The sequence below is a fragment of the Thalassophryne amazonica genome, chromosome 4 (genome assembly GCF_902500255.1).
Source record: "Thalassophryne amazonica chromosome 4, fThaAma1.1, whole genome shotgun sequence".
Classification (NCBI taxonomy): Eukaryota; Metazoa; Chordata; class Actinopteri; order Batrachoidiformes; family Batrachoididae; genus Thalassophryne; species Thalassophryne amazonica.
The window spans coordinates 12,941,313-12,964,146 of NC_047106.1; the positions used below are offsets into that span (position 1 = coordinate 12,941,313).

Genomic DNA, 22,834 nt, shown 5'->3' on the forward strand with positions numbered 1-22,834 from the left:
TGAACTGAACACCATGAAGTCCAGTCGAAAGAAAACATCTCTGCTCTTCAAAATAGGACAAAAGTGTCTTCAGCAACACCACCAGAGTTCAAAGCTGCAGAAGAGACCTTCATCTGGTCCCGAGAATCCAGCAGAACATCACCTGCTTCTAAATAAAAGGCTCTTTCAACAGCAACTATTTTATTATTTTTAAAAAAGCTGTTTCATTGTATATTTTAACAATAAATGAATGGATCATGTGGTTTAGTGGTTCGCACTGTTGCCTCACAGCGAGAAGGTCGTGGGTTCAGTTCCCGTGGTCTTTCTGTGTGGAGTTTGCATGTTCTCCCCGTGTTTGCGTGGGTTTCCTCTGGGTGCTCCGGTTTCCTCCCACGTCCAAAGACATGCGGGTTAGGTGGATTGGGATCTTTAAATTGTCCTTAGGTGTGGGTGTGTCTGTGTTTGTTTGTCTATTTGTGGCCCTGCGACAGACTGGCGTCCTGTCCTGGGTGTACCCCGCCTCACGCCCTATGACTGCTGGGATAGGCTCCAGCCCCCCTGCAACCCTTAAATGGACAAAGCGGTAGAAGATGAATGAATGAATGGATCATTAAAAATGTCCATGAAATCAAAGTCAAAAGACATTTGCACAGGTAGAAACTCTCCACTTATTGTGCGCAAATTCATATTTTAGAAATGACTCTGTCCTGATAGCAACATTAAAGGCAATTACATATTTTGGCAAAATTACAAGTTGAAGTGACCATTATAAAAAATTCATGATCAATTTATCATCATAATAAACATTTGTATTTATTTACAGTCTGTTTTTATGGTTGAAATGAGATATAAATAATCTACCAGACTTAAAAAATGTACAAATTTCCATGTTATTTTGTCTAAAAATAAATGTCTGGGGTTCCTTATGTTAAACAAGAAATTATCTAATCTGAAATCACAGGTGGTTTTAATTTACAGATGAAAGGTTTCTAAAGAACCATTTATTGATTTATTTAGCTATTTTAATTACAAGTGTTCTAAATTTTTTAACAGTAATCAGAAATTCTGAGGTAACAAACAACAACAAAAAACATTTCCAAGGATTTTTCTTCAGAAAACTGTTCCATAATGCTGCGTTTACACATAAAGACAAGTCACGAATGCCATGAAGTACACATTCTTGGCCGCTGATTCCGAGCGTCAGGTGTCCTCAGGAACTGTTGCAACCTGTTACCACGCGTTACGAAATGAGGGTGGTGTGTGACATTCGTGGAAGATTTTTTGACAAGCAAAAACATGCTCCACGAATATCAAGAATATCACGCACCAACACGCACTATTAAGAAACCTATTCAGATGCGGTTAGTCACGTTAAGAATGTCAGGAATGTGTCACGAATGACAGAAAAATGACATTCGTAACGCGTCTTGGTTGTGTGTAAATGCACCTTAAATGAGCAGTCCTGTGACACGTTTGTTTTGTACAGATCAGTGGTTTCTGCACCGATCTGTTTTGTAGAGATCAGTGGTTTCTGCCACTACTCTTCCGTGTTTTGGCCTGACGCATCGTTCCTATTGGACAACGCAAAGGTACGTCACAGCTCAGAGCATCGAAAGCAGGATTGGATTGAACTTTGCGTCAGCCTGCCGTCAAGCGACAATGCGCGCTCCCGTCAGAAGCATCGGTTTAGCTCGGCTTTTGACACGACGCATCTAAAAAGTGACGCGTCTCATTGAAAATAATGCTTTTTAGACCGATTTTTGACGCATTTGATGCATCTGACGTATTCAGTGTGAAAGGCCCATGAAAGGCCCATTAGAAATCGGGATCCTTTTTTTTATTTATTTATTTAATATTTATGTCATTCATTTAAAAGAAAAAAAACAGAATAGCAGAAATAACAAAACTTTACAAACCCTTGAATGAAAAGGACCAGACTGGAAGAACAAGTCTTATATTTTCTGCCCCTTTTTTACAATATCAATCATCATTAATCAACATAATTTAACAGATTACATTTCTATGACTTTGTCACATGCCACCGAGTTATTTCATAATTTTAACCATTATTTATAAGTTTACATGCCTAACAGATTACATTTTAAACTTCAAACATTCTAAACATTATTAACAGATTACATTTTTGGCTTTGTCACAGCCCACTGACTTATTTCATAGTTTCATACTTACGAAATACATCTAGTTTAATATGTTTTTTAAATAATTTAAGCGACCTTGATTCTTTGATTTCTTTGTTGAGGTTGTTCCATAATTTTACACCATTCACTGCAATACTCCATTCCTTTATCTTTGTTCTGAATCTTGTTTTTTTAAAGACTTCTATGCCTTTCAAATTATAACTACTTACTCTTTTTTCAAACATATTTTGAATGTTTATTGGTAAGGTATTTTTATTAACTTGGTACATCGTTTGTAATATTTTCAAATCGACTAAATCATGAAATTTAAGTACTCTATACTTAATGAACAATGGACTAGATGGGTCTCTAAAGCGACTGTTGCAAATCACTTTTAAAGCTCTTTTCTGCAAAATAAATAAAGGTTGCATATAAGTTGTACATGTTGATCCCCAGATTTCTACACAATAAGTCAAATATGGAACAATCAATGAATTGTACAATGTTATTAATCCATAACTATTTAATGAATATTTAACTTTATGCAAAACAGCAATAGCTTTCGCTATTTTTCCTTTTATGTAATTTATGTGTGACTTCCATGTAAAATCTTCATCAATCATAACTCCTAAAAATTTAGTTTCTTTTACCCTTTGAATGTCCATTCCATCTATTTTTAATGACACATCATTTTTTTTACTCTGTCATTAAACAATATGAAATTTGTTTTATTAAGATTGTGACAATCTGTTTATATCAAACCAATATTTAACTTTTTCCAACTCTGTATTTATCACTCGTGCTACTTCCTGTATATCTGATCCAGAGTAAAATAATGTTGTATCGTCAGCAAATAAAATGCTACCAAGTACATTAGATACATTCACAAAATCATTGATATACAAAATAAACAGTTTGGGTCCAAGTACCGACCCTTGTGGTACTCCACACATAATGTTACAAAATTCTGATTTAGTATTATTTATCTGAACAAACTGTTTTCTATTTTCTAAGTAGCTTTTTACCCACTGATGTGCAATCCCTCTTATTCCATATTGTTGTAACTTGTGAAGCAATCTTGAATGATCTATAACATCAAAAGCTTTTTTCAGGTCAATAAAAACACTTACAAAATAATCCTTATTATCTATTGCTGTTGATATTTTCTCTATTAATTCCATAATTGCCATAGCTGTCGAATGGTTTGTTCTGAATCCATACTGAGCATTATTTAAAATATGATGTTTCTCAATGAATTTATCCAACCTTGTCACAAAAACTTTTTCCATAATTTTAGAAAACTGTGGAAGCAATGACACTGGTCTGTAATTTGAAATGTTATGTTTGTCTCCATTTTTATATAATGCGGACTACCTTGGCAATTTTCATTTCATCTGGGAAAATTCCTGTTGTCAGAGACAGATTACAAATGTAAGTGAATGGTTCAATAACAGTTTCTATTATACTTTTTACAGTCATCATGTCTAAATCTTCATAATCAGTTGATCTTTTGCTTACACAGTTTTTTACAATATTCCTTATTTCATCTTTTTCCACATTGTCAAGGAAAATACTATTGGCCGTATTTACAATTGTATTTATCTTCTACTATTGGTTTATTTCCCACCAGACTTGATCCCACCTTTGAAAAATAATCATTAAACTCATTTACAACTTCTTTTATGTCACATATCTCTTTATTTTCCTTGACAAGGTAATTTGGAAAAGTTGATTTCACTCCATCACTTTCCATCACACTTTTTATAATTCCCCATGTTGCCCTCAGATTATCTTTACTCTTATTTAATTGTTCATTATAATAATCTCTTTTTTTGTTTCCTAATTATTGTCAATAGTTTATTTTTATATTTTTTGTATCTGTGTTCTGTTTCCTTTGTTTGCATTTTTAAAAAGCACCTATATAAATAGTTTTTCTTTACACAGGCATTTTTTATTCCCTTAGTCAGCCATGGTTTATTTACTCCTTTCTTACTAGTTTTTATTAATTTACAATTTTTATTATATGATTTCATTAGTATTTTCATAAATGAATTATATGCTACAATAACGTCACCGACATAAACGTCTTCCCAATTTTGATTTTTAAGGTCATAATTTAATGCCTCTAAGGCTTTTAATGACTTATCTCTTTTAAAGTTTATAACCGGTTTTTTTTGTACCTATTTTTATATTTAAATATTGAAAAAACTGGTAAATGATCACTAAGATCTGTCATCAATATCCCATTCTTAATAATTTCATCTGTTCTATTTGTGAATATATTGTCAATTACAGTTGCACTTTGCGATGTAATTCTGGTTGGTTTTGTTATCAAAGGGAATAAGCCCAAACTATTCATTGAATTCACAAAATCACTTGCTCTTTGGCAACTGGAGCTTTCCACATTAACATTAAAGTCTCCACACATAAAGAGCATTTTGTTTTTGATTTGATGGAATAATTCTATTATTTTATCTGTAAATTTCACAACACAAGAGTCTTGTGCTCTGTATACACAACTGATTAGAATATTTTTAGATGTTTCATGTACAATTTCCACAGTTACAATTTCTATGACATCATCTATTATTGTCATTTCTTCTACAATTTTACATGTCAGATCTGTTTTTATGTACAAAACAATACCTCCGCCTTTTTTATCTCTTCTATTTACAAAATATAGCTCACATACCTCCATTTGAACATCAGCCACGAGGTCATCTTTAAGCCAAGATTCTGTGATTGCAACAATGCTGAATCTATTTTTAAACTGGTTTAAATAATCCTTTATTTTTGACATTTTACAGTACAAGCTTCAGATGTTTATATGTATGAGTGACAGGGTATCTTCAGTAATTTTTTTCACTATTTAACTGTTTTTCCATATAATACTCACAATCAATTGTAGTCAAGTCAAATATACTTTCATCAATATTGGTGTCTATGTCATATATTTTATCATCTGTTTCCATGTTTGTTCTGATTTTTTGTTGGTCATACTACCAACTGACATATTCATTTGTCTACTCAGGTCTGTATTTTGTAAGGTCCTCCATGTCTCTGAAGTGTATACCCTTTGTTCCTTCTTTCACTCTAATCCAAACCCTACAATTCCAGACCCATGTAGCAACAATGTGTTTCTGTTTTTTTAATAGTCTTGCTTCCCTGGCAATATCTGCATTTTTTTTCGTTAGATGCTCATTTATCTAGACATTTGTTCCTTTCAGATTCTTTGCCTGTCTTAGTAATTCATCTTTAGATTTTCTGCTTGTAAATCGTATAATAATATTGGGTAGTTTATTTTTACTGTCTTTGGATGGAATTGTGTGACAGTCTGATATAGTGTATTGATGTATGACAACACCTTTTTGACATAAAAAAATTTGTAACTTGCTGTTCTAGTGTTTGTAGTTCTTCAGGTGGTGCATCCTCCCCACTGGCTCCACCAGAATCCACCACCCTTGCGTACGACCGATGTTTTGTTTCCAAACCAGATATTATAACATCGTCTTTTCTAGAATATTGTTCAAGTTCATCCACCCGTTGCTCAAGTTTCTTAATAATCTTGTCCTTTTCTTTAACAAGATTTTGGAGCTCCTTGATCTCCTTCATCAACTTGTCTAAATTGGTCATGTCTTTTGATATACGGTTTAATGAAGTCTTTATCTCCTCTATGTCTTCCTAGGTGGTGCCATATTAAGTTACTCTTGTAGTTCAGTACAGGCCACTATTAATTATAAAACAATTCCCATTCGTAGACTCCACCACCTCCACCACCACAAATCCGGTCGCCGCACACCGACCTTCCCCGATGTTAATCCCGGATATAGCCGCCACCAGCCTCGGTCATAGCCGCCGTCAGCCTCGGTCGCAGCCGCCGTCAGCCTCGGATGTAGCCGCCGCCAGCCTCGGATGCAGCCGTCGCCAGCCTCGGGTGTAGCCGTCGCCAGCCCCGGATGTAACCGACGCCGCGGACCTGAATGGATTGCCTCTTGCCCTGACGCCGCGGGCCTGGATGGATTGCCTCTTCCGCCGCGGGCCTGGATGGATTGCCTCTTCCGCCGCCGCCGCGGGCCCGGATGGATTGCCTCTTTCGCCGCCGCCGCGGGCCCGGATGGATTGCCTCTTCCGCCGCGGGCCTGGATGGATCGCCTCTTCCGCTGACTACGCGAGCCTGGATGGTTCACCTCCTCCACCAACGCCACGGGCCTAGATGGGTCACCTCCTGCGCCGACACCGCGGGCCTGGATAGTTCACCTCCGCGGATTCCACGGGCCTAAATGGTTCGCCTCCGCTGACGCCGCGGACCAGGATGGTACGTCTCCACCAACGCCGCGGGTCTGGATGGATCGCTTCCACCGACTCAGCGGGCCTGGATGGTAGGCCGCCGGCCTGGGTAGATCGCCGTTAGCTTCGCAGTTAATCCGTTCTTTACTTTACTTACTTTCTTATTGATTTCTTACTTACTGCCACTATTTTAAGCATAAACTCAGCAAAATTCTGTGACACACCGAAATGTTCGATGCGCAGTGAACGCCATCTAAAGCAAGATGGCTTTAAATGACTAGTTTAGTTTGATTCTCTGCAAAAGCATTTTATGCTGTGTTCATTTTACCTTGGGAAGTAACTAGCTTATTGGCTAACTACCTTGCAAGTTTAGCTATTTAACTGAGTAATAAAATTTATGTTTTGAATTTTTTAATCTCCTTGAGACAGCTAAATGTCTTGTACTATTATTAATCCATCCATCAACCCTTTGATATTCAGGGGGCTGTTGTGGACACTATGGGTTGACAATGCTAATTTTATACACTATGCCCATTTATTCTATGTTTGAGGTATTTGCACTTTCATGCAATATGATATTTGAAATTCTGCACATTTAAAAGATTTTATATCAGTGTGTGCAGAATGTTTTTCTGTCAAAATATACCAAAATGTTTCCGTTAAAATTTTTAAAAATGTAAATAACAAAAACAGAAGTGACTCTGAAAATAAAGCCCCAGTGATGGAATTTTTAATTCGGGTTATGACATGAGTTGAAGTTCAATTCTTAATTCTCAATTCTTGCATTAGAAGCAAATGCAGCACATTTGTCACCAAGTGGAAGACCAGCAGAACGTGGGACATATGTGATCACTTTTGTTACACTGGAACAATTTATGAACATTATTATTTGTAATTTTCCACGTATGTGTGTAAATGCCATCCTGTGTTGGTCAAAAAAAAGTCTAAAAAATATTGCTCGGCCTTAATAACGGCTAAACAACCACTAATGTGCAAATACATACATTTACAAAAAAAAAACAAAACAAAAAAAACAATCCAGGAATACCCCAAAAATAAATGTAAAAAATACTCAGAACATTAACAACTTGAGAATAGGGGTATGCTAGGTGAACGAGCTTGGCTATGCTGTCTAGCTAATCATCATACACGTTTAATCTAATGTCACAAGTGCAAGATTAAATTGTTTAGTAATATCATGAACTGGCTAATAATCTAACCTTATCTGATTGACACATGAGCATAGCGCATTTTTACTCACAAAAAGTTCAACAAGCATGTTTGCAAATCAGCTAAATGTTAGCTATGCTAGATGGAACAGCAAGTCATGAAAAGAAATTAGAATTCTAGCAAAATCTGTCATTACTAAGATAAGAATTTAGCAGATCTTTAAGGGATTGCATTCTCTTACCCACTCATGTCAGTATGTCGATCTAGTTTTGTATAATTAATACATTATTAAATTTTACTGTGCGACGAGACTACCTAGTCTGTTTTGAATGTATGATGCACATTATGGCAAACAAGCATGTTAAAGTTTAATATGTAAATCAAAGAATCACAATAAATTAAGATTTATTGTCTAAATCTTATTGTCTGTTTGTGATATATATATTTTTTTTTTCTATTCAGTTTTTTAAAGTACTGGTCCTTCTTTGCTTAAATTTTATGTTAAAACAAAGTTAATGTTCATTCCATTTCCAACTAAACAAAATGTGCATTGCATTATGGGTCCCTGAAAGATCAAACAAAGTAGTAGAAAATAAGCAGATATTCCAGCGTTTTTTGTTGTTTTTTTATGTTGCTAACAACTATGTTGACACAGATTTTACTGGGAATTTGGCAATCAGTTTTAATTTTAAAAAATGGTCGCAGCATGCTGTACCTCCACCAGTATGCAAATATCATTTTATCACTGTGTTTTATCATCCTTCCTATTTTATAGTTCACTAGCTTAGCCTTTTCAGTTTTCGAAATAAAAACACAGACGTGAAAATAGCTGTCGCACATAACACACTGAGTACAGCCACAGGGATTCCCAGGTCAACAGATGCATCATTACCAACAGAATCACCAGCAGGCGGCGCTGTTCACAAATGAGAGTGACACCAAAACAGGAAGCATTATTCCAGGAGTCAAAAACCGCGTAGTTCTGGTGGAATCTAATCAGGTGAAGCTTTAAATAGCTCATAGCATTTGAGTTGATGAAGACATACTTACCCTCTTCTTTGGATTGCATAGCTGTAGGACAGATGAGTTCAGTATTTCAGCACAGTGAAAGATAATTTTGTTAAAATATTTCAGCAACACATTAAGACATTTAAGGGTGTCAAAAATGGAAAGAGACGTGATTGTGTTAAAGTCACACTGAAATGTACGTTACAGTAAATTTAACTTATGTCTTAACTTTTTCAAGGAAGAGATTTGGGTAGGATTTCATTCAACAGAATTTTATCATAAAGTTGTGCAGGTAGAACTTATGCTGCCTTCACCTACCAGTTGAAAAATCCCACTTCACACATGTGAAGTCAGAATTCGTCATGTTTAAGTGCTTTGTTTTCAAAGCAAAATGAAAAATGGTAGAGGAAAGGTCCTATGCTACAGGTAGAACGATAAACAGTCCTGTTTAAAGGTCTAACAATTAACTGATACAAATTGAAAATAGATTTTAAAGTAACAGACATGACGACATCAATACACCGACCTCAGGATCGATTTAAATGTACAGTGAATCAGTTCAGTAAAGCTGTGACACTGCTGCTTCCACATAGCATCTTCACACTATCGTAGAAGTTCAAAGGTCGGTGTGAGACTCTAGCAGGATTTATCATAATAACGTTAGCGAAGCATTGCCTGAACCAAGATGTCCGACAATGCCGACAGAATTTACATGCCACCATCAAACGCAGAACCAAAAGTTTGGAAGGCACAGAAAGCTGGACAATCTTCTAGTCATTTGCTAACTCTGTAGAACAGTAAAATAGTACTGTAGTAGCACGATGGCTCTTATTAATAATTCTTAACTTGGTGAGAAGACATGGTGAAGTGAATTTACTAAACTAGCACTAGCAGCAGTTTTTCCATCCACAACTTGGCCACAAGGTGGACTTCTCTGAAGGTGGTCAAGGGCAATATTATAGAATCGGCTTATCCTAATTTCTACTGGACATTGAGGCTATACCAGCACCGCAGAGAGGGCACCAGTGGACCTCAGTCTGCAGTTCATCTCCACCTTAAAGACACTAACCACACGTTTGAAGACAAGGAAGTTAAAATCTTAGCCAGAGAGAAGAAATGGTTTGAGAGAGGGGTGAAGGAGGCATTCTATGTGAAACAGCTGAAACCCAGCCTTAACCGGGGAGGGGGTCTGAGACACGCTTTGTCCCCTGTTTACAATGGGGTACTCAGATCAAAGCAGTTTCAGTCTTTTGATCATGGTAATGAGTCATTCACATCATCAGGAGAGGTGTCAGTCCCATCATTAGGAGGGACAGCTATCCTGTCATTAGGAGGGTGCTAACAAGAGCGCAATAGGTGCTAATTAAAGCAATTGTTTAGTCACTAGCCAATAGCAGTCTGCCTCTCGGTAGGAGGTGTCTGGTTAGGTTTAAAACTCCAGCTTTGCTGGCTTCTGTTATTCTTCTCTACAAAAGTCAAGACAGAAGTCAGACCACCACAGCAAGAATTTTAGCTGAGGAAACTTATATGTATATGGATATAAGTGTTGTATTCCATGAATAATGAACGGTGGTGGCCAAGCAGTTAGTGCGTGCATGCATAGGCAGGATAAGAATCAAGATTCAAAGCTGCATACCTTTTCAACGATGGAGGACTGAGAACTTTGAAGCTACAAGAAGTGAAACAATTAAATCAGTGACTAGTATTTTAGTGGCTGAGTATTCTTTTGAATCCATTTACTGTATATTTTATTGCTGTTAACGGGGTGTTCCAGTTTTTAAGTGTTTTTGACAGTGACGTCCCTGCAAGATCCTAAGCAGAGGGTCTGCTTGAGGTTTCTTCATCAGAGGGAGTTTTTCCTCGTCACTGTCGCCTGTGTGCTTCCTCTGGGGATTGGTAAGGTTAGACCTTACCTGTGTGACGCTCCTTGAGGCAACTTTTCTGTGATTTGGAGATAAATTAAATTAAATCTGAACATTAACAATAGCTTCTTTTTTTTTTTCATTTCATTTCATTTCAGTGCAACGTTAAACAACACGTGTGTACTTTAAGAGTGTCACATACAGTTCTCTGTCATGGCCTTAATGGGCACCGTGAGCACGGACGTCTCAGAGGGCTTCTGCTGGACCACGCTGGTTTCGGCGTGCCTCTTCCTCCTGTTACATTGCTGAGGATGGAGAGAGAGTGAAGAAGATGAGACTCTGGGAGTAACGGGGTTCTCTGCTTTAAATGCAGGCGGTGACGTCCCCACCTTGAAGGTGCTGCACATGGTGCGCTCACACAGGCGGGTGATGCAGTGCAGATAGTAGGTGGAGACCGTCTCATTCTCCTGTTCGATGAAGCGGAACACCGGGAAGTAGAATCGGGCCTTTTGGCTTTCTCCGTTCTCCAGCATGGTGGTCATTGGATCGACTGAGCACCTTTAAAGAAAAGGTGAAACCTCACAAGTGTGCATTTGCACATCACAAAAATGTGCACAGGCAGTGCACTAATGATGAAATCAAGGCTAAATCGTTGTGGCCAGCCTTTTGGCTGCCTCTGTCCCCTTCCCTTTTTAACCTCTAGTGTGTAGTTTATCTGTTTTCCCTCCGGGTGGTGCACTGCAGAGCAGAGGAACACCTACTGCTCGTCAGCTACTCACACCTGAGGCTCATCTGCGGCTCATCAGGAGTGGATTACTTATATCGGCTTTGTGCTCAGTCAGGGCTGGATTCTACGTGTTGACTCTCCATGAGCAATCCATGATCTTGACATTGCCAGAATCTCAGCATGAAGTCTGAGCATTACACAGCTCATCTTTAGGTATCCTGGCCTCTAATTTCCATATTAGGGCTTGTTGGTCTTTTGGTGTTTCCAGACACCCTCCTGCGCGGCTTCCATGCTGTACTCTCTCTGCACGACGTCACTTTGGAACTCATCTGCTCTCTGCCTCAGAAAGCACAGCTCTCTTCCTGCATGTCTCTGAGATCCCGTTCTCACCTTGCTTCTATTAATGGGTGACCAAGAAATGTTTCCAGGAACTAGTACCAAGAACTATTTCCAAGAACTGTCTGAACGCTGATATTGAACCACTATGAACGTTCCAAGCCCTTTCTAAAGTCAGGTCCAGCTTGGAACTGCATCACAAGATACACAGCATCTGACCTCTGAAGATATTCATGAACTGTGAACAATGAAATTTCCAGAACTATGAACATTCCTGTTTTAAGCCTTCAGTGAATGGCTTATTGTTAAAGGCTTCAGTTTTCCGAGTGCAGTCACTCACCTCTGCTCTCCTCCGTTCTCCTAGTTCCTGTTCTTGGCTCTGTGCATCCCACCTGGCTCCGGCTCCAGTCCCATATCCTCCAGGATTTCAGTTCTCTTAGAACACTGGCTTGGGAAGCTGCAGCTTCCTGATTTCCACCGCTACAAGCGGGCTGACTCACCACTCTGCAGGCACCCCCAGCGCAGCATTATTATTTAGTCCTTTATTGTAAATAAATATCTTTTCATTCACAACCAGTTCTGTTCCTTGCTCCCAGCATTTGAGTTCATCGCCTGTAACGGTTCGGTCCCGTCCGGACCTCTAACCATAACAGTAAATCTCCCTTTGAATTTGAGGGGAAAACTACCAGTTCCTTTAAAGGTGTAAGTTCCTCTTGATTTTCCACAAAAATGAAAAATGTATATTTAAGTTATTATACAATACCTTTTGTCCTTTGGCATACGAGGGCTGTCAATAAAGTTACGGTCCTTTTTATTTTTTTCAAAAACTATATGGATTTCATTCATATGTTTTTACGTCAGACATGCTTGAACCCTCGTGCGCATGCGTGAGTTTTTCCACGCCTGTCGGTGACGTCATTCGCCTGTGAGCACTCCTTGTGGGAGGAGTCGTCCAGCCCCTCGTCGGAATTCCTTTGTCTGAGAAGTTGCTGAGAGACTGGCGCGTTGTTTGATCAAAATTTTTTCTAAACCTGTGAGACACATCGAAGTGGACACGGTTCGAAAAATTAAGCTGGTTTTCAGTGAAAATTTTAACGGCTGATGAGAGATTTTGAGGTGATTCTGTCGCTTTAAGGACTTTTCACGGTGCGAGACGTCGCGCTGCGCTCTCAGCCGCCGTCGTCAGCCTGTTCAAGCTGAAAACCTCCACATTTCAGGTTCTATTGATCCGGGACGTCGTGAGAGAACAGAGAAGTTTCAGAAGAAGTCGGTTTCAGCATTTTATCCGGATATTCCACTGTTAAAGGAGATTTTTTTAATGAAAGACGTGCGGACGGGTCCGCGCGTCGGGACGCAGCCGCCGCGACGCTCCGCCACAGGAAAAACACCTCTGTTGAAAGCCTTAAGGACAAGTTGGAACATGTCCTGCCTGTTAAACAATTTCTCATATACTCACTCCACTGAAAGCCATCAAAAGCCGGCTGGATTTTACAAATGGTTATCAACACGGAGGTGTTTTTCCTGTGCCGCCGCACCGCGTCGGCTGCGTCCCGACGCGCGGACCCGTCCGCACGTCTTTCATTAAAAAAATCTCCTTTAACAGTGGAATATCCGGATAAAATGCTGAAACCGACTTCTTCTGAAACTTCTCTGTTCTCTCACGACGTCCTGGATCAATAGAGCCTGAAATGTGGAGGTTTTCAGCTTGAACAGGCTGACGACGCCGCCTGAGAGCGCAGCGCGACGTCTCGCACCGTGAAAAGTCCTTAAAGCGACAGAATCACCTCAAAATCTCTCATCAGCTGTTAAAATTTTCACTGAAAACCAGCTTAATTTTTCGAACCGTGTCCACTTCGATGTGTCTCACAGGTTTAGAAAAAATTTTGATCAAACAACGCGCCAGTCTCTCAGCAACTTCTCAGACAAAGGAATTCCGACGAGGGGCTGGACGACTCCTCCCACAAGGAGTGCTCACAGGCGAATGACGTCACTGACAGGCATGGAAAAACTCACGCATGCGCACAAGGGTTCAAGTATGTCTGACGTAAAAACATATGAATGAAATCCATATAGTTTTTGAAAAAAATAAAAAGGACCGTTACTTTATTGACAGCCCTCGTATTGCAAAATTACAGCTAATTTTATTGCTGGTAAAGAATTTATTTTGTGGGGATTCTTTGGCAAATATAGGGAGCTTGCGCCATGAGATTTTGTAGACAACATGAAGACAACATAAGCAAGTACGTATGCATGTGACTTTCTTAATTCCATTGAGGAAAAAACATACAGTAGTGTGCAGAATAATAGTAGTGCTATGTGACTAAAAATATTAATCCAGGTTTTTGAGTATATTTCTTATTGTTACATGGGAAACAAGGTACCAGTAGATTCAGTAGATTCTCACAAATCCAACAAGACCAAGCATTCATGATATACACACTCTTAAGGCTATGAAATTGGGCTATTAGTAAAAAAATAAAAGTAGAAAATAAAAGACGTGTTAAATAACGTGTTAAATAAAAGACGTGCAGAAGAGGTTACAATTTGCCAAAGAACACATCAACTGGCCTAAAGAGAAATGGAGGAATATTTTGGACTGATGAGAGTAAAATTGTTCTTTTTGGGTCCAAGGGCTGCAGACAGTTTGTGAGACGACCCCCAAACTCAGAATTCAAGCCACAGTTCACAGTGAAGACAGTGAAGCATGGTGGTGCAAGCATCATGATATGGGCATGTTTCTCCTACTATGGTGTTGGGCCTATATATCACATACCAGGTATCATGGATCAGTTTGGATATGTCAAAATACTTGAAGCGGTCATGTTGCCTTATGCTGAAGAAGACATGCCCTTGAAATGGGTGTTTCAACAAGACAATGACCCCAAGCACACTAGTAAACGAGCAAATCTTGGTTCCAAACCAACAAAATTAATGCCTCGCAGATGTGAAGAAATCATAAAAAAAACTGTGGTTATACAACTAAATACTAGTTTAGTGATTCACAGGATTGCTAAAAAAGCAGTTTGAACATAATAGTTTTGAGTTTGTAGCGTCAACAGCAGATGCTACTATTATTGTGAACACACCCTTTTCTACTTTTTTTTAGTAATAGCCCAATTTCATAGCCTTAAGAGTGTGCATATCATGAATGCTTGGTCTTGTTGGATGTGTGAGAATCTACTGAATCTACTGGTACCTTGTTTCCCAAGTAACAATAAGAAATATACTCAAAACCTGGATTAATCTTTTTAGTCACATAGCACTACTATTATTCTGAACACTACTGTATATAGAGACTAATAAAGCTGTGATAAAATGTTATGGCAAAACAAGTCAAAACATTATAACTACACATCATTTATATAAGAGTTTTCCATCTGAATGAGGAGCTCAGTGTGCTTTACACTGATGCATCACAATGACACACACCAATGTCAGGGTGTTGCCATGCAAGGAGCTCCACTGCACACTGGGAGCTACCATGGGATTAAGGACTTTAATGAGTTTCCAGTCTGACGGGGGTTTGAACCGAGGATCTTGTGGTGTCAAGCCCACTGCGTATCCACGAAACCATCACCTCCCCAGCTGACACCTGCTGTCAGTTGTCCTTTAGTACTGACAGCTGACACAGTGGAGCTGGGTGAGTCTTACCTGTTCAGCAGGTATCCAGCAAAACATTTTTGTGAAATATGTATTTATTTTATTTTATATAAAATAAAATAAATATCAACCTGATCCTGGATAAGTGGTTGAAGATGACATGAAATATAAACTAGCTCTTCCCCAACTTGATTCACTCATGTTTGCTGGCTGTCTTTCACTTTCTTTCTGCTTTAATTTTACATTGGTTTTAGGAACTTTGAGAGGCAGTTGCAGGTCTGCCACATTTCTCCAACTTTATGATGCTGATGTTGAGGAAGTTTATCGTTCAGGGGTCAGAAAAGACCCCATGTCATCTATGACATTGCTACAGAAAGTATCATGGCCTGTTGTTGCTGTATTTTGACCCACGTGGGTCAGAATTCTGAATTGTTTCCAGCCAAGTTGAAATATGGTCATATTAGTGATATAACACTGTAGATCCTTTATTTGAAACCTAACAAACAAAACTGCAGGGTTGTTGAAAAAAAAAAAACTTTGTTGTCGCCTTAAAAAAAAAACCTGAAAGGGACTACACCTTGAAATTTACATAATCGAACTTTAGGGCCAAGAAGAGCTTGACAGGTGAGTTCCAGAAGCAGTCCAGTGACTTACGAGACAAACAGGTTAAAGAAGGTGGAGTTGGAGGGCTGTGGAGAGGTGGAGGCATAGCACCGGTCCAGATGGACAAAGTACCTGTGAAGACACAATGAGCCCACAGTGGATCAAGAAACAGCGAACCGCAGCCTCAGACACATTCAGCCACTGCAAAGCTTGAGAGGTAAAATAATGATGGAGATGCTCACTGGGATGTCAAATTGGAAGCAGCCACTTGCACAAAGATGATGGTTCTTAGTTCGAGGCCCAAACGTGGAATGATAAGGGGTGTGGTGTAATTAATATCCTGGCAAAGGAAGAAAGTAGACAATGAGAAAACGCCCTTATAGAATCAATCAATCAAGTTTGATTTCTAAAGTGCTTTACAACAACTATAGTTGATCAAAGTGCTGTACACAGTTAAAAACAACCACAAAATAAAACATGTACATCTAAAATATATTACAGTTGTCAATTCATAGGGAGTCACACCTCTATGTGTCAAAGGCCAATTGAAACAAATAGGTTTTCAGCCTGGCTTTGAACAGGGGCAGGGATGAGATGGAGCGTAATTCCAGAGGAAGAGAGTTCCAGAGTTTAGAAGGCACAATGGCCCCACTGTCTATACCTCGACCTTGGAACCACCAGCAGATGTTGGTCTGAGGAACGCAAGGCTCTGCTGGGCTGGTGAAGGGTCAAAATGTCACTGAGGTAAGGCGGTGCAAGGCCATGGATTGAACTAAAGACAAACATCAAGAGTTTAAATTGTATTTGAACCTGAACTGGGAGCTAATGGTAAAGTAAAGAACTGGTGTGATGTGGTCGTGTTTGAAGGCGAGCAGCCGCATTCTGCACCAGCTGCAGACGGTAAAGAGAGGCTTGAATAAGTCCAGTGTATAGAGCGTTACAATAGTCCAGACGTGAGCTAATGAAAGCATGGATGGTTTTCTCAAAGTCTCTACTGTTTAGTAAAGGTTTGACCTTGGCTAACTGTCTGAGTTGGAGAAAGCTTGCTCTAACCACAGAGTCAATTTGTTTATTGAATTTTAAATGTGAGTCAAAAATCACACCCAGATTCCTGACAGTTGAGCTGAGAGCCAAAATAAGTGATGTTTTTAACTGAATTTACATGGCTGGAAGATCCAAAGAGGATGAATTCAGTTTTTGACTCATTCTGACAAAGAAAGTTTTGTGATAGCCAACATTTTATGTCAATGACACAGGAATTAATGGACTGTGTATCTGAAGAAGAGGTCACAGGCAGATAGATTTGTAAGTCATCCGCGTACATATGAAAGGACACATCATGATGGGCAGTAACAGAACCTAATGGCATAATGTACAACGAGAAAAGGGCAGGGCCAAGGATTGACCTCTGTGGCACACCGGAGGTCAGAGGAGCTGGTGAAGAGGAGAGGTAATTAATCATAACAGTAAAGGACCTATTTGAAAGATATGACCTGAACCACTGCAGTACAGGTCCCTGGAGGCCCACCTGCTGGGCCAGGTGGGTCAGCAGGATGGAATGGTCCACTGTATCAAATGCTGCAGTGAGATCCAGCATAACCAATAGCGCAGGTGTTTTGGAGTCCAGAGACAACAGAATGTCATTCTGCACTTTTAAAAGTGCCGATTCTGTGCTATGGTGTGCTCTGAATCTGGATTGAAATTGATCATGAATTTGATTCTGAACCAGGAATGAGTTTAACTGAGTGAAAACAAGCTTTTCAAGGACTTTGGAAAGAAAAGGCAAATGGGACACCGGTCTGAAATTTGACGGGATCTAGGTTGGGTTTTTGATAAGTGGCCTGACCACGGCCTGCTTAAAAACAGTTGGCACAGACCCTAGCCTTAGACAGGTATTGAAAAAGTGAAGAAGAAATGGTCCAGTTGTGTCAAAAACCTGCTTAAGAACCCTAGATGGGATAATGTCCAAAGGACAATTAGTAGGTTTCAGTTTCTGTACATCGGAGAGCTGTGAAAGTGACACTGGATCCAATGTACTAAACACACCAGGAGCAACAGGGGCATGATAGAGGTCTAGAGCATTTGGTGAGTTGCTTATGCTCTGTCTAACCAAGGCCACCTTATCAACAAAATACTGAAGAAAATCATCACAGGTTGATTTTGTTGCATTCTTAAACGCATTATCCGATGGACTTGTAACTGACTGAACTGTATTAAACAACACTTGGGGGAAATTACAGTTGGCAGAGATGACACTTGAAAGGTATTTACATTTGGCCTCTTTAACAGCATTCTAGAAGTTCAAACGTCTTGAGTTACAGGTAATGGAATTGTGAGAGCTGGAAACCAGTGTGGGTAAGAACGGTGGCATGGCCCGAGGACCCGAGGGCGGCAGTGTCATGTCTCACCTTGTATAAAGTTATGCTCAGGGTGCTGATGAAGCTCCCGTTGTTGTCCTTCAAAGCAATGGAGGAAGATGACCTGCAAGGAAGAACAGCGAATACCATCCAATTCAGCATTTTTGGGTTTGATTACTGGGATAAATACCATATTTTGACTTAATGTCGGCTCCCTGCCCCAGTCGTGAAGAACGTGTGCTGTTTTGTGTGTAAAAACTGTCAAAAGTGCCATTTTAAATAAATCTGTTCAACAGTAATACGTGCAAAGAGGAAAGTAAAAAAATAAGCACACAGAACACGAGCTTCAATTAAAAAAAAAAACAGGATTAAGTGTCTGCTGCTCGAGTAAAAATTTTTGTTTCAACAAAAACTTTTTTTCAGAGCCACTGACAGCTTTTTTTTCTTTTCTTTTACATTTCTAAACTTTTTGTGGGGAGAGAAGATGCTGCAAATTCAGAATTGTGTTTCTTTAGACTTCCCCAGTTTGATGGATTAGGATTGGAACCTCTAAGGGGGCCTAGAAATCTAGAAAGACACCCATGTTCCAACCTCTATTTTAACTGTGCGTAATAACTCACTGCAATGATTATAACTAATGAACGTCGTGTAATAACTGTTAGAAATGTCACTAATGCTTCTTTCTATAAATAACATCAGCCTACAGAGATAAAATAAAATTCATTCATTGCAAATAAATATGAATAAATATGATTACAGAACAGCAAAATATGTTGCCAAATGACACCAAAATCAAAGATAAAATAAGCGCTTGTTCCCATCCTAATAAAGGAGCCAGTGCAAACTGTAAAAAAAAAAAAAAAACAGAAAATTAACAGTTATAGATATTGTTTGTGTCGTAATAATTATTCAGTGATTGTTATCACAGACTCATTGAATGAGACACTCGGGACATTTCTCACTTTTATTACAATAGCTGTGTTAAGCTGTGCGTTCACACCTGCTATTGTAATAATTCTTACATTTGTGACAGTTATTATTACAACACCACTTGCAACACTTGAGTTTAGCTTGTTTTAATAGTTCTTTGTGTTGAAAGAGCATGAGGTCTGCATGACAAAGGAGCGAGCCCTAGGCTTCTGTGTGTAGGCTTCTGAGCTCGGTGTGCTGCGAACCACACACCTCCTAGACTTTGTCATGTACTTCGAGGTGCGTAAGCATGACAGCAAAAATGGTTATTTATGTGATTAAAACTAAATATCTGAATGGTATGAAGCACAAACTGGCTAATGTAGTTCAAATTTTACAGATTGCTCAGTTAAAGCTATAGGACCTCTTAAATTTTACAAAACCGCAAAGATTTAGTTTTTATCGAAAACCAAGCATTATAATGTAGGTTTATTTTTGTAACATGTTGCAAAATTTTGTAACAAATGCAAAAAAAAGATGTTTATCTGGGGGGAAAATTCCATAGTGAATATTGTCTTTTCCTTCATCGCTGTCATGCAGACTAACTATTGGAGGAAACACGTTTGTGCAGGCATGAGGTTTTGAGATTACCTGTGACCCATTTTACATTAAACCCATTTATTGTAAATCCCTTCCAAATCTACCAAATGTTGGTCATAGCATCTGATGCTTTGAATTTCTCCCCCTCAGGGGTTGAAATTCTAAATCCTTTCCAGACAGCATATTGGTAATATTATATTATGAATCCATTATCTAAATGCTAAGGAATAAAATTATACTGGTGCAAAATAATTTTTTATGACTTAAATAAACTTAAATAAAAACTTAAAAAAACAGTGACACTATACCTTTAAGATTAAGACCATTTTAAAAGCTAAGCTTTTACTTGTGTTTTTTGTCTGCTGCTTTCGCTGAGCATTTGCTCCCTACTGCCAACTACTGTTTTGGAGAAATTCACAACATGACACCTTTTCACTCTGCATGAAAAAAGTGCAAACTCCACTGGCAGCGTTGAAGGTATAAAGTGAGGTTTGTTTGGGGATTATGGGTTCAGATTTCAGATTCTCACAAGCATTTGTGGTGCACTTACACGTCCAGCTGAGTGTTGTTGATGAAATACTCCAGCGGGTAGGCGCACGAGTATAAATATTTGAGCTCTGTATTGTAGGAGACCATTCCGACGGTTACATCAAGCGATCGCACCACTCCGCTGACGTTTACAGTCTGGATGATGGAGAAGTTGGAGAATATTCCCGTCCCGGGTGCACTTGTGGTCTGAGGAATTATTTATTGGAAAAGTAAAAAATAAATGCAGGCAGAGGTGATGAAACCTGAACAACTCTTAATTCCCTCACCCTTCTCAAAATGTATGTTCCATTAAAGCAGATTTATTCATCTCCTCTGCAGCCTCACCGCTCACTCGGTACTTTATTTTACTTGGCACATTATGGACTCTTGGCTTTTCTTTATGTGCTTGAAGTCTCTGTTCAGCCAAAGGTTAATGAGCCAGATTGCATTGCTCAGGACAACGCGGCACTGACACAACACTCACCACGAATTTACTGCCGCAGGCGTTCCCTTCTCTGATGGGGAAGCTGAATCTGACCACTGGAGGCGACACTGATGCGTCCAGCGTTCCCTTACAGTCCAGATCACCCTGGACGTGGTTCAGGATGAGTAAAGATGCATTGTAACCGGTGTAGATAGCCGGGCAGATTTGAATAGCCAGATGGATGGCAGATGTTCCACACGTCACGTTGATGTCACTGTATTCTGTGTATAGGAGGCAAAAATGCTCACAGCAGTTACATAGATGACGGGATAATAATTAAAAAGAGAAAATAGTTTCTCAAAGTAGCAACAGAAGTCATAGAACTGCATACTTCTGCGTCATACTAGAGTCTGAGGATCTGAGTGTCTGTCTGCTTCTTCCCACACTCCTCCGATTTCCACCAATCCTGGTATGTGGATGAGGGTGAACACCAGAACTGCCCTGAAAGGGTTTGCTTTGGTAAAGGTCAATGTCATTGGGGTCAAAAGTCAAAATTTTGATCTCCCCCCCATCTTTGTACCAGACTTGACACTCATGTTGGGGAGTCCCAGAATTGCCAAGGCAATGTCAAAAATGCCAACAGTCAGGCTTTAGGGTTCAGGTCAAGGTCATTGCTCTCTCTTGACTGATTTCTACCAAACTGAGTGGATTGAGGTGCTTAAAGGGTCAGTTTTAGCAAAAGTCTTGGTCATTGGGGCAAAGGTTAGTTAATCTGATTTTAAAGCAGTTTGGGATTCAACTTGGTAGACAGACATATCGATGGGTTTTCAAAGTATAATTGTTTGATTGAAGGTCAAGGTCATTGTGGTCAAAGGTTTGACTAATTCTCTTTATGTGCCATTTATTTTGCTATTTACCTGGAAGTTCAATGGCAAGCAAAATGTCCACATTCCTACTGTTGTCATACGCATCCGATCCTCGCCTTGGTGACTTCATGCACACGGGTTTCGATTACCAGTGCAGTAGAAATGCCTGCAGAAACCCTTGGTTCTTACTCATCATCTTCATTCCTATGCAAAAATGCAAAGAGAAATATCTCACCTGGTCGTCTGAAATGTGGTCCGCAGTCATTTTTGGTGAGGGCGTCTCGGCCCACAATGCACAAGGCCAGGATGAAGAAGCTGAAGAAGGCCATCTTCCCGCTCTGGCCTCTGTGAGAAACACACAGCACATCCTCAACCTCCTGCACAATGCAGAGGAAAAAAAAAAAAAAAACCTCTGCAGCAAGCTGAAGGTCCCAAACCTGATGCATAATCCATCAGTCATGTGGATTCTCTTAGATCTTACCTCCACTGGTTGGTGTGTGTTTTAGGGTTGGAAAGTGGTGAGCTGGATTTATACGGTGAAGAAGAGCATTTTGTGGTCACAGCACCTTCTTAGGATTGGGTGGAAACAGGATCAGGGCCACTATTGGTTGAGCTGCTTTAGTTTGCACGAACAATTCACGTTTTGTGGTCATGTTTCTATTGTCCCTTCCTGGAAGCAAATGCTGAAACCCAAAACAGTCATCTTCAGAGTTACAGGGCGGAACAGCGAACATAAGGCTTTGTGCATGTGCAGGCTAAAGTGAAACTTAATAAAGTCAGAGAATGTATCGTCTGCTCTACTGGGACGTAACACACAATGAAGGAGAGAAGGAGAAGGAGAAGGAGGAGAAGGAAGGAGATCTATTGTTTTCTGATGTTTCCAGGTTTAATGATGACCCATAATTCAACAAATTAGAACAAATGAGCTTTTACATTTTGGTTCTTTGCAAACAATGATGGTTATGTGATGAGCACTCAGTGAGGTGAGATGCAGCCAGTGTTATTTCTTCTTTTTTTTATATTCGTGGCTAAATTCCTGCAGCGCACCTGCAGGAAATCAGGAAAAATAGGGGAGATTGGGACCGCTGCAGTGTTTTTATTTACATTTTACACAATGTCCCAACTTCATTGGAATTGGGGTTGTGTGTGTGTATATATACATACAGTGTGGAAAATAGGCATTTGATCCACTGTCAGTTTTGCAGGTTTTCCCACCTAAAAAGAATGGAGAGGTCTGTAATTTTTATCGTAGGTACACTTCAACTGTGAGAGACAGAATCTAAAAAAAAAATCCAGAAAATCACGTTGTATGATTTTTAAATAACTAATTTGCATTTTATGCATAAAATAAGTATTTGACCACGTACCAACCAGCAAGAATTCTGGCTTTCACAGACCTGTTAATTTTTCTTTAAGAAGCCCTCTTATTCTGCACTCTTT

General features: G+C 39.4%; 1 protein-coding gene across 1 annotated transcript; it reads right to left on the reverse strand.

Moving 5' to 3' along the window:
* Positions 1–10,638: 10,638 nt before the first annotated feature.
* Positions 10,639–21,753, reverse strand: si:ch211-229d2.5 (zona pellucida-like domain-containing protein 1). The gene is made up of 8 exons (XM_034168983.1): positions 21,630–21,753; positions 20,589–20,809; positions 20,127–20,311; positions 18,119–18,191; positions 15,953–16,050; positions 15,762–15,842; positions 10,834–11,002; positions 10,639–10,749 (listed from the first exon to the last, which is right to left on the reverse strand). Exons 1-8 carry the CDS (start codon positions 21,721–21,723, stop codon positions 10,639–10,641), a joined length of 1,032 nt encoding a protein of 343 aa, XP_034024874.1. The 5' UTR covers positions 21,724–21,753.
* Positions 21,754–22,834: the final 1,081 nt, after the last annotated feature.